General features: G+C 38.4%; 1 protein-coding gene across 4 annotated transcripts in view; it reads left to right on the forward strand.

The window, feature by feature from the left end:
• Positions 1–16,061, forward strand: part of SPAG6 (sperm associated antigen 6) — a 34,580-nt gene extending 18,519 nt beyond the window's left edge. For 2 of the 4 annotated variants that reach the window (XM_068405547.1, XM_068405549.1), the window contains 6 exons: positions 4,214–4,419; positions 5,296–5,469; positions 7,905–8,057; positions 10,374–10,565; positions 11,781–11,896; positions 15,988–16,061. In XM_068405547.1, the coding sequence (XP_068261648.1) occupies positions 4,214–4,419; positions 5,296–5,469; positions 7,905–8,057; positions 10,374–10,565; positions 11,781–11,896; positions 15,988–16,027 (881 nt within the window). In that variant the 3' untranslated portion in view covers positions 16,028–16,061. The remainder of the gene's footprint in view (positions 1–4,213; positions 4,420–5,295; positions 5,470–7,904; positions 8,058–10,373; positions 10,566–11,780; positions 11,897–15,987) is intronic. The other 2 variants (XM_068405548.1, XM_068405550.1) reach the window with 2 other exon arrangements.
• Positions 16,062–16,320: the final 259 nt, after the last annotated feature.

The raw sequence follows: 16,320 nt of genomic DNA on the forward strand, positions 1-16,320 counted from the left end.
GATTTCAAGACACTAGAAGTCTTCCCAGGTCAGATTCCAAAATTTAGGAACAGCTTTTGCAGTTCTGCTCTTTCTTGAAGATACCTTTGGGCTGAATTTCAGAGGCTGATCTTACTCCAAAGTATACAGATCAGTGTGCTGTAATTTTGCCATTCGTTATTTCTACTATTTGTGTTTGAAAAGAAGTGTAAAGTGTTTCAAATACCATCAAAATACCATCAGGTCCATGAAAAGTATTTTGTAAATTTTTACTTATATCATATTCAGTTACTTCTAAAATGCAAAATTCTTATATTTCAGATATGCAAATAACTTAGCTTTCAATTTTTTGCCTACATAAAAGATGTAATTTATTAATTGTCTCTTACCTGCTTCAGCATATTGTAAATTGGTAGGAAAACAAAAATAAACACTATTTGTACTCAAGCGTATTACTGAGAGTGGAGTTATGCTCATTTGCTGTCATACAGTGGTACTCTTAGGATCATAGGACAGTTCAGCTTGAAAGGGACCTTGGGAGGTCTCTAGTCCAGCTTCCTGCTCAAAGCAGGGTCAGCTACAAGGTTAGACCAGGTTGCTCAGCTCTTCAGTGATTTGAGTCTAGCAGTAACTTTGTCTTATTCCAGGATCGAAGCTTGCCCTGTAATTAATGACCTCTGCCCTTCTCCTGATGAAAGGTTTTCCCACTGGTTCCAGTGTAATCTTAGCACTGTGGTTGTAGTGGTCTGCATAAACCAGTGATTTTGAAGTGCAGCCTTTGGACTACTTGTGGGGATTACAATCTTCCTATGTGGCCATTACATGATCACACAGTCCTCAGAAAAATACAGTATTGGTGGTTGATTTGGTCAAACCCTGTTATTTCCTGTGGATACACCTGCCACCACAGGAGGGGCTGTTTGAGAACCCTGTTCTGGACTGAAACTTGCATTTGCTTCCAAGGAAAGAAGGTTTTGCTGCTGCTCCCTTATGTGAATATGGCATTTGTTCAGAGCTGATTTTCCTTCTCTGGGGACTACCTGCATATTCAGTTTTTCACCTTCATCTTTTCTCCCTAACCTTTTTTTTTATCCATACTGTTATTGCCAACATGTTAACATTAGTATGGATTTTTTCTGGTAACACCTTAAACCAGTTTGGATGAATCCTGTAAGACCTCCCATTGATTTCAGTGGGTATTTAGTCAGATCTTATTGACTTCTCTTCATTCACTTACCACTCTTCCTGATCTCATAAACTCATGACTAGGCCTCAAACTTACTCTGAATTAATTTTTTAGTCCTTGATGAGTACTTTTGTATTGAGACAAATCAGTAAAACTCTAGTACAACTTCTCGTTGAACTGGTGACATCTTAAACTCCAAAGTCTTTCTTTATCAGTCTTTCTTCTACCTTCATGTCAGTCTGTCTTCATGTCTGCAGTATCTGCATTTGCTAAAATCTTCCTCATATAGTTCTGGACAAAAGCAACTAATATATGGTGGGTTTTGAGCCTTAGTTCTCTTTTCTCTGAGCATATGTAGAATAACATTTCCTACTTTCACTCACGTAGGGAGAAGTCCTTACTTTATGATCATGTAGTTTGGACAGGTTGCTTGAGTTGTATCCCGAACTGAAGTTCCAAGCCCAGGGTTTTTATAACTTTCTGTGGAATTAAATGAGGTTCATAATCAGTTTTTCTCTGCTGTCTTTCTCCTCTTCAGCTAATTGGTCTTGTCTTTGCCCTTATAATGCAGTCTTGGCATAGTGTTTGAAAAGTCTTTCTGTAATTTTTTTCCAGCTCTTTTAATTTCTTTGACTGAATATTTGTTTTAAAAAATTTCTTCTTGACAACTGTGTTTTCTTCTTTAACTCTTTCTCAGCCTTCATTTTTTCACCTCTGTCTGTGTTTTGTAATTGGATAGCAAAGTTTTGTGAATCCTTTGTGTACAGTCTGAATTAAAGATGTTCTACCACGTGGGAAGGTTATTGAGGCTCTTTTTGAGAAAAAAGAATTACAATTATCATAGAATCATTAATACTTAGAATAATAGTTTTGGGCTGAGTTTGCAGGGGAATGCGATGGGAAGATCTATATTTTCTTTTGTCCCTCCCTCAGCTTTCCTGTTTTTTCTGACAGTCCGTTTACTGCTTGTCTGTCTTTGACACATGGTCCAGCCCTCCATGTGGTAAGTTATTAGCCGTGAACCTTATAAACACCACTGCAAGAACAACCGTTTCATTAACCATGACCAACAGTAACCATCAGTATTTAAATGATATCAGACTTCTAACAGCAAGAGCTGATCTAAATTGAATCAGATTTAGTTTGCTCTTTTAAAATAACTTTTATGATTACTTTTGCTTGCCTGGGCATAGCTGTGACCTTAAAGTATTGCTCTTTCTCTCCCTACTTGAACTTCATGATTTCAGCTCATAAGGCATCAAAGAAACCGATTCTTCTAGTAGTATCCTGTCCCTCTTGACGTGATTTTCCGGATATTAGCATCTCCTAGCAGACTGTAGGCACTTGAGTTGGTTGTTCTGAAGGTGCTTCTGAGGCACAGTCGGATAGATTAATCTGGACTGTTGGTCAGTAGTTCATGATGTATTCCACTTGGTCAGTGTATAGCATCAAAATACAATTTGAATAAATCAAGTATGGCTTTTTCCATTAAAAGCTGAATGTAGCTTATATCACTTACATTGATTAGGTAGTTTTCAGGTTTGTTTTTCGACAAGTTTCAGGTACATTTCATTTCACATTTGTAAAACTGAAGATATAGCATTTGGGTTTTGTTGAAATCTTACGATTTGTGTGTATGTGGAGGATGCACACTCTACGTTTTCAGTCAAATAGTTATTTGAAAAGGAAACCTTGAAGGGTTATTTTTTTTTTTACTTTAAAAATTACTGCATTATTTATTATAATTTTGTGAGCTAATATTTATAATTTCTTTAAAATATTGTATAATAAAATAACATACAGTGTAAATATTAGACTTATCACATGTATTGGAGTGTGTGGCTATAACTCACTAATTGAAAAGAAATCTGGTCGGGGACATTGTTTGGATATTAACAACGTAATGATGACATGACTTACAGATTTCATGAAAAACTGTATTAGTCTATGTATATTTAATGAAGTATGCTATATTTTTCTTAGTATGAAAATCTCTTTATGGATGGACTATAAATCAAAAGCTAACTTAGAGTCTTGAAATACAACAGCCATATGTTGCCATGGTACTGTAAGTCAAGATAAATGTTAAAGATAATAATGGATATGCATAATAAGGTGTAGCAAAACTGAACTAAGAACCTAATAGATTGTTGAATCCCCCATGATTTTTACCACTTTTTCAACACTATTTTAAAATAGCACAGCTTGGTTATAGTATAAATTTTGCTTCTGATATCCAGTAATTCTTATTTTAGGACTGTGATTAATGCTGCATACGTGGAGAGAGCTAATGAATTTCTAATAATGTAATTTTTGTCCATGTCAGCTAATCATATGCTCAGATTTTTTTTCTTTTTTATTTAAGGTGCAGTTAGTTAAGGATGTTGTACTAATCTCAGACACACAATATCCCACTGATGATATTTCTCAGTTGTCTAATTGTGTATGATAACATTTTCATGTCATTAAAGTATAAATTCTGTCTTGTCCCATGTATGGTAGCAAAGCCTAGTTTTGATCGGCAAGTTCCATTTTTCCAGTCTTTTATGTAAGATAAATCTTTTCTGTATGTTTTTTGTATTTCTGTTTTTGGCATTTGATCTATGCTAATATCTGCTTATCATTTAAAGAGGGTAAAATGCTCTCTAATTAGGTGGTTGGTAAAATTTTGGTACTTTGGCTTTCTGTGTTGTTGTTAGCCATGCATAAAATGCTTTCCTATTGATCAGTGTAGAATAGCCAGGGTTTAAACAGCTGACATCTGCTTACTTTAAAAAAAGAAAAAGAAAACAGAATAACAAACCATTTCGGCCTAATCTACCTCAAATGTGTGCATGTAAATGGGGGTCCATCTATTGACCTGCATTCTTTCAGTTGTGGATTGGTCCACACGGTTTATGAAACCAGGAGGGCTGATTTGAAATGCAGATGTCGAGACAGTGAACTACACCCTCCCCTTTTTTCTTTGCTGTATCTGTCAGGGTGAAAAATGGTTTGCACAAGGGTCAGTCACCCATACTCACTTAATTACTTTCCTTGGACCTACAGAACTGTCACAAGCTGTGGTGGATGCAGGCGCTGTTCCTCTTTTAGTGCTCTGTATCCAGGAACCAGAAATTGCTTTGAAAAGGATTGCTGCTTCAACTCTCAGTGATATTTCAAAGCATTCTCCAGAGTTAGCACAGACAGTAGTGGATGCAGGAGCTATCGCTCACTTAGCTCAGATGATCCTGAACCCTGATGCTAAACTGAAGGTACATTTAAAAATTATTTTTTTTAGTCTCCATTATATCAGTCATTACTTGATATTGAATCAAAGACACTGATGTGCATATTTATTTAGGAAGCTCTTGTTTTGGGTGTTAACAAAATGTAACTACATAGTTAGTGACAAAGAGTTCTGAACATGTTCACAGATTTAGCTACTGGATAAAAACTGCTGCTCTGTGAGGAACAGCTAAGTAATCTTTAAAGTGATTAGTATGAATTTCTTTTAGAATTATATAGTATGTGAGAATGCAACAGATATTTTTAATAGATAAAATATTCACAATTTGGTTACAAAAAAGGTTTTGCATACTTAAGATTATACTATAAACCAGTTAATATTAAATGTATTATCATATTTTAGACTGTACTATCTGATTTGAATAGCTGTTGTTGAAGGTTTAATCACTAGAGTTTCATTGACAAAAAATTGTTTCTTAATATAATTTTTCTGTCTTACTCTAACAGAAATAGAAGAAAACATAAAAATGCCACTTCAAACAAATAGATAGAAATTCTTTAATATAAGGTCTGACAGACCAAACTTATGCAAATAAAGATACTTTCTGTAGATTTCAGTAAATTTTAATTTACAGTTCTAAATGGTATATATATATTTCCTTTTTAATACATAGCAAGCTTGAATGGGATGAAACAAAGGAGAAACTTTTATTCAAGAACAAGCGAATGTTCTGTGCCATTATATTCATGCATGAATTGACTCAGTGAATTGTAAAATAGCTGTAATTGTTTTTCCCTATCCTGCTTTGTTTTCTTGATGCAATAGATTTTTGTGTGCAGGAGGAGTGTGTGTTGTAGGATGTTTGTATACTATTGATTTTATAACAATTTTTATTTACTAGCGTCAGGTGCTGTCAGCTCTAAGCCAAATAGCAAAGCATTCAGTGGATCTTGCAGAGTTGGTGGTTGAAGCAGAAATTTTCCCAGTTGTGCTCACATGTCTGAAGGACTCAGATGAATATGTCAAGAAAAATGGCGCAACTTTAATTAGAGAGATAGCAAAGCATACGCCTGAGGTAAAACCTTGAAAATGCAAATACAAGGTCATATCATTAGGTTTTTATAAACTTTAAATAAAATACAGGATTATTCTGTCATTTGCTTTTTGAAAGGGAGGGCAAATAGCTGTTTGGCACGTTCATTGGAAAAATATGGAAATGCTTGCTGACATTATGAGATGTGTATTGAATATGAATTGGGTTAGGAAACTGGGAATCATATCATGTATACCTAGCTACTTCCTTTCAGAAGATATCTGCGCAGAGAGGGAGTTTTAGGCTGACAGTATTGTCAGTCCTAGATATTAAAAATAACATGAGAAAAGCCTCACAGAAGTCATGATACCAGCTAATAAATGACAAGATCATCTATAACAATAATAGATGGTGTGTGTCTTTTTAAAAAAATCTTCTGGGGTGCTGGGATCACATTTTAATTATTTTTCCAATGACAATGAAGGTTGAAAGTTCTCTTAGTTATTAAACTGATGGTAGTTTCTTTATTAGCTTGAGTTTGTAATTTGAGACACAGCATTAGCTGTATTTTTGCCAATAATTGATGCAGGAAAGTGGGGATGTTTGGCAAAAGTCAACAGAAAATAAATAGGAAAAAACAAATAATTATAACTATGTTAATCTGTCAGACCATAGAGATAATTAAAAGGCTCTAAATATGACTCTGGAATGAAATACAAGCAATGTATTTGTGGAACACACTAATGCTGATTGCAGCCATTCCAAAATCATGATACTGGCTTAACAAATGAGAAGTGTTTAACATAAATACTGTGCTGTTTCTTCAGCCTTCTAGTCTTTAAGTTGCTGGTGATTAAAGGTTGCAGTCTTGTCACATTTCCTGCTTTCTCTGTGCACCTCATGAGCAATGCAACTTCACTTTTTCAAAAAACTGAAGAAATTACCATTATCAAAGGGGGGCACTGGAGTCGGAAGCCAGAGGCCAAACTCACAAGACTGCAGGTAAAGCCAGAAATGCTGCTAGCACAGGATCCTCCACACAAGGGGAATTGGCCATTCTAGCAGCTCTCCAAGGGAGCTGTAGGAAGTCTCTTGGTGACTCCCAGTGGGAAGCCACAATCCATGTTCGACCATAGAGTGACAGTGATCTCTATCCATCTCTGAGCAACTCTGTTCAAGCAACACATGTTGCAGCAGAGACAGATGGGCAAACGATATTTCTACAGGAGTTGGCTGTGTCAGTCATGTGAGCATTGTGGCTTTTGGATCTTGGCTCTCTATCTGCATATGCAGTAAAATTCATGTGAAGGTCAGCATCTGGAGGACTTGCAGTGGGGCCTGAGGGTTACAGCATGAGGGAGTGGGTTTGTGCAGGAGCTCTGTGTACGTGGCTGTGCCCAGACGTATGACTTGGGTCATCACTGGCTGCAGTTCACAATCATGTGAACAGTTTTTCCTAGCGAAGAACTTTAAATTTCATGTAGCTGTTTCATGAAAAAAAAAAAATCCTTTTTAAAGGCTCTAAGGCAAAGTGGATTTTTTTATGTAAATCAACTGGATTGGAAATCCACATGCCTCAGTTTTGTTCGTTTGATTTTGACTTTTAATAACGTGTTTCTTTTGCTTTGGAATCTTTGGGAAAAATGTGATAGATACCTAACAAGACAGAAGAAAAGAATTATCATATGAAATTATTTTAATTTCTGTGCATTGTTGATATCATACATACCCTACTGCTTGTCCCTCAAGTGATGTGAGAAGTGATACCTTTTGGAAAGAACATGTGGCATAGCTTGATACACAGAGCAAGCATCCTAGGCTGTGGAATAATTATCATTTGTAAGCAAGGCTATGTAATTTGGCGTTCTGGGGCAAACTCCATTGCCCATCCAGTGTGTTTCCTGGACACCTCCCTCAGAATACCCTAACAGGGCAGAACGGTGTAGTCCAAGTCGGTTTTGCTCATCCATGACAGTTGTCTTTGGCTTCATGCCTCAGTAGGGGGGTCCACAAAGGCTTTTATGCTGCAGAGGTTATCTAGAATGCAGGTGAGAGGAGGAGTGGGTCTTTCCCTCTGTCCCTGCACAGAACATATGATGTTGGCTTGGGAATGAGTGGGCACTAGTCTGAAAGAATATCTGGCTCAGTAGGTGCGTCTTCAAGGGCCTTTCTGTATTAGGCTGTCATTTGCATGATTCTCTGGTGTATACTAATGGAGTTGAGAATATGTCATTCCATGCAATACAGCATCCAGAATTCAGAGTCCTGATTTCCTTGCGGCAAAGTCAATCAAAAACAGAGTAGCAAACCAGCGTAATTCATGCTGCACTTAGTGCCCAACAGTCTGTATGATAAATCACTCTTATTCCAGCTTCATTTTGTAAATCAGGAGCAATACATTTAAAGAATTTTCTAAGGTAGTGTTTTATGTCTGTTTATACTTCACAGTATCTAATCTCTTCCGTTTGTCTTTTCAGCTTTCACAGCTTATAGTAAATGCAGGTGGAGTTGCTGCTGTGATTGATTGTATTGGCAGCTGCGGAGGGACTGTCAGACTGCCTGGCATCATGGTGCTTGGTTACATAGCGGCTCATTCGGAGAACCTGTCAATGGCAGTGATTGTCTCCAAGGTTAGCTATTGCTTTGTTGTCTTCCTATTATTCTTCAGTGATATCCTGAGAAAGAGATACAAATTAACATAGGCAGAGAATGTATTTTGTGACAGAATTATATAATCGCTGCTGACAAATGCACTTTCTCCTAATATTGCTGCTTGCTGTGGCTGAAATTATGTGGTAACCTGATCAAAGTGTGTCTTTACGAAGCTGAACCTTTTATAAAATGACCTGGATTAGTTTGTGAACATCCATTTGCATTAACAGTACATGATTTTTCTGTGTTGCAATTGCACGGGTACAGAAGAAAAGTCAGTGAATTTCTATGGTCTGTTTCCTCTTAAAATGAATATTTGTGGTTACACCAAAACCCTTTTTGAAACAAGAGTGTTTAATGGCACGTTCTTCATTGCACTAGCATGACTCTGCCAGTACCGCTAGAGTAGTCTTGCAACAGAAATCTTCAGACTTGGAAAGACCTCAGTTTCTAATGTAGTATAGTTTGATTCAGTTGTGCAAGTGACATTTCAAATGAGATCAGCTATACATTTTCATGTTTAAATAAATTCTGCTGGGCAATGACATAATATTCTGATGTGAATAATGCTAGCTAATGACAGGAGGAAGGAAGTAATTTCACTGAGCATTAATGGCCCATTTTCACACTATGTCAGTCATTTAAAATGCACTGTATGAGTGGAAACAACAACAATAAAAATAGGAACAGAAATGTCTTCTAGTAGCAATGCAAGTTAAAAAATGGAAATTGCTACAACATAACATCAATAAGTATGCAGGAGAGGTAGGAATGATCAAAAAAATGCTCTTCTGCATTTGATAACTAAAGAAATAGACACTTTTTCCTTGCCCTCTCTGTGAGTCCTTCTCTGGATGTGTCTCTGTCTTTCCGCTTTCAGGGATGCCTAAAGCAAATATGCTCCTGCTGTTGAGTGCTTGACATTAAGTGGGATGTATCCAGGATTAAGTTCATGAGGAAGCACCTAAGTGATAAATTTTTGAAGAGTATTAATAGTTGCTACCATAACTGAATGGGAGCGCAGTGAGAGATTTTGTAGGGGTCTGTGCAAGCTGATGAAATTAAATATTTTAATGAATGATCCACAAAAGAAATCCAAATAATCCCAAAAACCCATTTAAAAAAAAAAATTGCTTTAGGGGAAACTAAGCTTGTGGAATGGTACATAGTACTCAGGACATGGCTTGGTAAACTGAATGATTTGAAACAAATGCGCTGTGGCATGACCACATGCAGTTAAACATCTACGATGTTATGATGTAAAGTGGTAGCTCCCTTCCGCGGTACTGTATCCTGGAAAGGATGAATTTTGAAAACTGATTTTGGGGTCATACTGGACAAACACTTCATTGTGGTCTTCTGCTGCAGTGCAGTGGCAAAAAAAAAGACAATTCAGGTCCTTTGCGGTGTTAAAGAGTGGAAGATAAAGCATTGTTGGAAAAGAGAAGTTAATCTATCTGTAGTACTAGTACGTATAGTTTCTGTTGTCTGTATTTGAAAAGGATCTTGAAACACAACCCGAAGAGTGTGCAGAAAAGACTAAAAAATGATCCATGGGATGGAGAAAAAGGTTTTCTAGTTTGAGGTTTAGTAGCCTTGCCTTACCTAAAGTAGCATGAAATGATTCCTATTGTAGTATCTTGGCATAAAATACCAGCTACTAAGTAGCTCCATAATCCTGTGGAAAGCGTGAAGACTGTGACGCTGAATGAGAACTTCAGTACAGCTGGATGTTGAGTGAGGTATTCCCCATCTCTTGATGTCTTCTAAGTCAAGAGTTTGTAACCTTTCTGGAAGTGATTGTATGAGTCAAACATGAACTACTGGACTCAAGAAGAGGTTGATAAGTTGAAATTTAGTGCCGTGGATAAAAAAAAAAAAAAAAGACTCAGTAATTGAGCCCCTTCTGGTCTTAAACTGCTTTCATAGATTCATAAACACTCAATTCTTTTATTTTCAGTCTGACAAAACTGAAGCCTTTATTCTTATTACAGCCTGAATTGTGTCATGTATTCCTTTTATCCCTTAAATTTGTGTGTTAGCTTAAACTGCCTTCTGAGTTTGAACATTGAATCTGTTTCTCTCTTTCTTTAACTAGATTTATTAATATTTATTCAGAATTCTTGCTAGTCGTGATGTTGTAAAAATATGACACCACTAGCATGTGTTCTCTTATAGCTTATCTTAGAAGAAGAGTGTAAAGAGAGAAACATTTTCTAACAATCTGTATCAGTTTCAAGTTGTCCTTCCCTGGTGTAGATTTGTAAAGGTTGTGCTTTTGATTAATGCCACAGGGAATACCACCACTGTGTGCCTGCTTGATAGAAGAACATGAAGATCACATTAAGGCAGCAGCTGCTTGGGCCTTGGGCCAGGTTGGGAGCCATACTCCTGAGCATGCACGTGCTGTTGCAGAAGCAAACGTGCTACCCACACTGCTTGCTATGTATATGGACACACACAGTTCAGAAGATCTTCAAATGAAAGCAAGTATATCTGTAGTATCTGCAGTATGAGCTACTTATTGTAATCAACAGGTATAAGTGCTTAAAAGCTACTAAATGGTATGTGCTTTTATTGTTGTTCATTGAGTCGCAGATTGCCTGGGTGTAGGGTGTCTGAAGGCTGTGTGTCCTTTATTAGGACTGGCTGGTCCTAATGGGTGTGCATATGGTGCATACCAAATCATATGGTACAGCCACAGAAGTCTAGTCCTGCATTTTCTTCCCAGTTTAGATCAGAGTTGCATACATCCATAAATGTTATAATTTATTGTGAGTGACTAATTGCTAATTATCTGTTTGTTTTTTTTCTGAAGTATAAGCTCTTGTACAAAATATTATAGTCCTTGTAGTAGATTTGCTTACATTTTTATTATTATAATAAAACTGTAACAAGTACTCAAAGCTCTGCTCTTGAAAGCATGCGACTGTTCATGTGTAGGGCCTTCCTTGTGTGGGAGCTAGTAGAGTTGCAGTTTGGTAAAGTGTATTTTTGAGCGCCAGTAGGTGAACCAAATGAAGAGTACAATATGACAGGATATGGTCTCCCATGTTGTACTATGCTTCTGTACATTCCACTGAAATATAACGTTCCAGATCTGTAAAATAACTTTTGTATAGTCGTTTTCAGCGGTCACCAAAATAACAAGGCTAAATTAGCTGTACCTATAATCGTGCCCAAGAAGGTCATTACTGCTTGTAGCGGTCAACACCAAGTCTGCTTTCAGAAATTAAGCACTGATGTAGAGCTGTTTCACTCTCTTTTTCCCTCCCTGCCTCGATGATAGTGCACTTTGCTATCCCAGACCAGCAGACTCTCCTAGTAAGCCACTTCTAAAATACAATCTTTTAAAATGTGTTTTGATTTAGCTTTCTTATTATATTGCAGTACTTCAATTTACCTAAAGGGTTTCCTCCTGCTTCCATTGTAGTCAAAGGAAAATTGCCATTACTTTGACCGTAGATAACATAATAAGAATATGATGCACTGTGGGTTTTGAGGTTTAATAAATCTAAGTAGAAAATTGATTCTTCATTAAGTGACCTGATGGATGGATATAACAGTTTTTATTCAGAAAATGCTCTTTGAGAATTCTGATCAATTTGCTGTTTTTGATCAGACTTCAGTGATATATAACATGACTTCTTGTTGTTTTCATTGGTGTCTTACTAGAGAAATTTCATTTTGCATTTCAATAGACTAAAAAAGCCTTAAAGAACATCCTTCAGAAATGCACGTATCTTCCAGCACTTGAACCATTGCTGCATGATGCCCCTCCCAATATTCTGAAACATATTGTTGGACAGTTTAGTAAGGTAAGAAAAGGCTCTACTTGATGAGTAATCTGATTGTTTTCCATTTAGCAAGGAAGCTATCTTTCCAAAGAAGAAGTCTCTCCAAAGGTCTCAGTTGTTTTCTCAGGATCCTCAAGCATCCCCTGCAGAAGCAGTCTGGAGCATCCCGTTCTTTTGTCTGATAAAGCTGGATACCGTTTCCTCTGGAACCTGCAATAATTCATCCTAAGACTGGGAAAACAGTTGCTTATAAGCAAGGCGGTTTTTTCTTCCTTGCCTCTTGAGATTAAGTGGAATATTAACTCACATGAAAATATTTTCACTGAGCCATTGTATCACATAAATCCCAGTCACATCTGTTTTAGATAAAGTACAAGCTGTCTGTACAGGAGTGACTTAAGTCAGGTATTTTACAATAATCTAGAGTATAAAGGCTTCACTGCTTTTATCCTCATTAATTTTCAGTCTCAGTTAAGTAAGCGTAAAAATCCCAAATCTTTTCTCATCCCTCTCAAAATTTGAAACTGTTTGTTGTTAATTACATTGTTGATTTCAGCGCAGCGTGTAAAAAGTGATACAGTTTAATCAAAATATTTCAAATTTTTTAAGTAATTGTTAAATAATCAGGAGATTTCCAGTGTCTGCAGTGTTCACCAGCTGTTGGGAATTGTGCTCAACTATAGATTATCTTTTGTGCAATATTCTGCAGTATAATCTGTTAGCAGGGGGTACCATGCTCTCTTGGTGAGATGTGCTTTCTGGAAATTGCCAAGTAAAACACTCTTGATAATCAGTTCTGATTATCACAGACCTGAAAACACTACTGTTTGTAGTGCAGATTCCTGATTACATTGCCACACTTAGGCTTGTCACAGAATCACAGAATCAACCAGGTTGGAAGAGACCTCAGGGATCATCGAGTCCAACCGTTGCCCTGACACCACCCTGTCAACTAGACCATGGCACGAAGTGCCATGTCCAGTCTTTTCTTAAACACATCCAGAGATGGTGACTCCACCACCTCCTGGGCAGCCCATTCCAATGTCTAATAACCCTTTCTGAAAATAAATTCTCCTAATGTCCAACCTGAACCTCCCCTGGCGAAGCTTGCGGCTGTGTCCTCTTGTCCTAATCGCTAGTTACCCGGGAGAAGAGGCCAACTCCCACTTCACTACAAACCTCCCTTCAGGTAGTTGTAGACTGCAATAAGGTCACCTCTGAGCCTCCTCTTCTCCACGCTAAACAACCCCAGCTCCCTCAGCCGTTCCTCGTAGGTCAGACCCTCCAGACCCTTCACCAGCTTGGTTGCCCTCCTCTGGACTCGCTCCAACACCTCAACATCTTTCTTGAAGTGCAGGGCCCAGAACTGGACACACTATTCAAGGTGCGGCCTCACCAGTGCCGAGTAGAGAGGGACGATCACTTCCCTAGACCGGCTGGCTACACTATTCCTAATAGAGGCCAGGATGCCATTGGCCTTCTTGGCCACCTGGGCACACTGCTGGCTCATGTTTAGCCGGCTGTCGATCAGCACCCCCAGGTCTCTTTCCGCCGAGCCGCTTTCTAACCACTCTTCCCCCAGCCTGTAGCACTGCATGGGGTTGTTGTGGCCAAGTGTAAGACCCGGGCACTTGTTCTTGTTGAACCTCATGCCGTTTGTCTCGGCCCATCTATCTAACCTGTCCAGATCCCTCTGTAGGGCCTTCCTACCTCCAGCAGATCGACACTCCCACACAGCTTGTGTCATCTGCAAATTTACTGAGGGTGCACTCAATCCCTACGTCTAGATCATCTATAAAGATATTGAACAGCACCGGCCCCAGAACTGAGCCCTGGGGAACACCGCTAGTGACCGGCCGCCAGTTGGACTTTGCCCCATTCACAACCACTCTCTGGGCTTGGTCATCCAGCCAGTTTTTAACCCATTGAAGAGTCCACCCATCGAAGCCCTGGGCAGCCAGTTTGTCTAGGAGGATGCTGTGGAAGACAGTGTTGAATGCCTTACTGAAGTCTAGACAGACTACATCCACAGCCCTGCCCTCATCTACTAAGCGGGTCACTTTGTCATAGAAGGAGACCAGGTTGGTCAAGCAGGACCTGCCTTTCATGAATCCATGTTGGCTGGCCCCGATGCCCCGATTGTCCTGCATGTGCCGTGTATTGGCACTCAGGATGATCTGTTCCATCACCAGAACAGATGTCCTATCTTCTTGCTAAGTCTGTCCTGTCTTCTTGCTAAGTCTCCAGTCTCTGATTGGAGATTTGCACAGAATGCAGTGCCTGTCGCTTCTGTGTGCTGACTGGAGCTATTAATGAGCTGAATGCATAGTAATTGGTTACCCCGTGTATAGATTTGAATGTTGTTTGCTGTTGAAGTGGTTTTGTACCCTTCATATCAGCTTATGTTTTGTTTTGTTTCATTTTTCTTCTCCTACGTGTATTAAACAAACTATTAAAATTAATTTCTCTGCAGTAAAACCATTTTTTTCTCCTATACCATAGCTTGGAATTTCCTGTTCTTAGAGCTGTGGTATATTACTTCTGTAGGCTTACTTACAGCACAGTTAAAAGCCTTATTTCTGAGCTGTGCTTCAGAGTGGGATGCTACCTGTTCTTGGTGCTGGACTGTGTCATTTTAGACATTATCGTTGTCAGGGTCTGTGCAGTTCTGTGCTGTCTCAGGTTGCTGCTGGGGGGAAGGGGACTGTGTCTCATAGGTGCTGGCTGTCTTTAGAGCCTCTTCCAAGAGTTTTCTGCTGTCTTATCCAGCCTGAGAGTCACAGTGTGGAGGAGGAAGGCAGGGAAAGGGCCATATCCTGTCTCCTTGCTAGTTCCTCCTTGGCAGTTCTTGTTGTGGGGGATACGTGTATACAGCTGTCTTTTCAGTTCCCACAATGAGTGTCAGTTGTTCCTGACACTTCTGTGGAGTATATAATAGGGAGAAGTCTCTATACGCCTTTGTTTTTTCTTTACCTGTCTGTTAATTTTGTACAGCCTAGAAGGACCAGAGAAATGAAGGCTGTTTGCCTGTACACGTGGCAGAAATCTCATCTGTCTTTTCCTTCATCCTTTTAGGCAATCCCTTCCTCCTTCGAGGCTCTTGTTTTGCACTGAGATACAGTCAAATTCATGGCTTGATTTGTCTGACCAGTGTGAAAGCTTACAAAATGCTTTTGCCTCCATAGTATGTAACTCTCGGAGTTCGTTTCAAACACGTCTGGTTTTATTGTAGATGCAGCTGACGTCTTGCATTATCTCTCTCTCTTCCCCCACTGCCCCCCCCCTTTTTTTTTTAATATTATTGCAGCCCTGTGGGCCTATGGACTACATGCTGTCATTCTCCCTCGCCTGGCCCAGCCCCCATCTCCCTCCCTCCCATCCTCTGGACAGAGCTGCATATTGGCATCACTCAGGCAGCGCAGAATGTATTGTCTGATCATTTCTGCTTCTCATCCCCTTTGGCTGCAGAAACTTAACATTTTTGCTTTGTGTCTGTGTGTGTTTGTAAAAGGCTTCCATGGCTACACAGTGTGTTGTAGGATTTTAAATATCTAGGAATTTAATAGTAGCATGTAATGCTTCAAGGCTGCATTGTTCACCTTGCAACAATTCTCAGTATTGTTTTCATGCACTAATCTATACTAGATCATTATAATGATATAAAATGCTGCTCTACAATTAAACTGTGGAATTGACATAAAAGACCTGAATAACTTGGTTTAATTGGAACAGATGCTGCTGTTATTCCATGTTAGTGTTATGTTTTTATTATCTATTTAATCTCCACAATCTTATTGTCTCTGTAGGAATAATTCAGAAATAATTATTTACGTAAGAATAAATATTCAATTCATTATTTTTATATGTTATGTATTAAAGTACATGTTTAAATTTATGTTACAACCGTTAAGGGCTGGTTTATGTTTTTTTTTTCCTGTACAACCTGGGTGTTAAAATACAGTAGTCCATTACAGGATGTGTACCTCTGATTTTCCGTTTTATCTGTCCTCTGAATAAAAAAACAGATAAGCAATATTTGAGCCCAGTAGCATAGAGATTCCTTTAAAAGAAAATATTCTTTTTTTTTTTAATGTACTTTTCTGTGTGTAGGGGCGTTACCACATGACAGTAAGCACGTCGTCTCTTTGTAACAACTGGTGGACTTAAAAAGGTTCAAGAATAAAAGCAGAACTGGGTCACTCTTCAGGAATATATCACATTATTAACAATTGCTATCCAGAGGAAATAGTAAGGTAGGGAAAATGAATAAAAAAAAATGCATACTTATAACATTGTTAGATGTTTTTTCACAGGAACCACACAAAGCAAGGATTTAAAATATTATGTAACTTTTACATGAATTTTATTTTTTAATAAAACGCATAACTTTTGTTTAACTGCCCCAGTGGTAACACAACTGCTAGACACGATACTGTTTGAACAC

The sequence above is a fragment of the Nyctibius grandis genome, chromosome 7 (genome assembly GCF_013368605.1).
Source record: "Nyctibius grandis isolate bNycGra1 chromosome 7, bNycGra1.pri, whole genome shotgun sequence".
Classification (NCBI taxonomy): domain Eukaryota; kingdom Metazoa; phylum Chordata; class Aves; order Nyctibiiformes; family Nyctibiidae; genus Nyctibius; species Nyctibius grandis.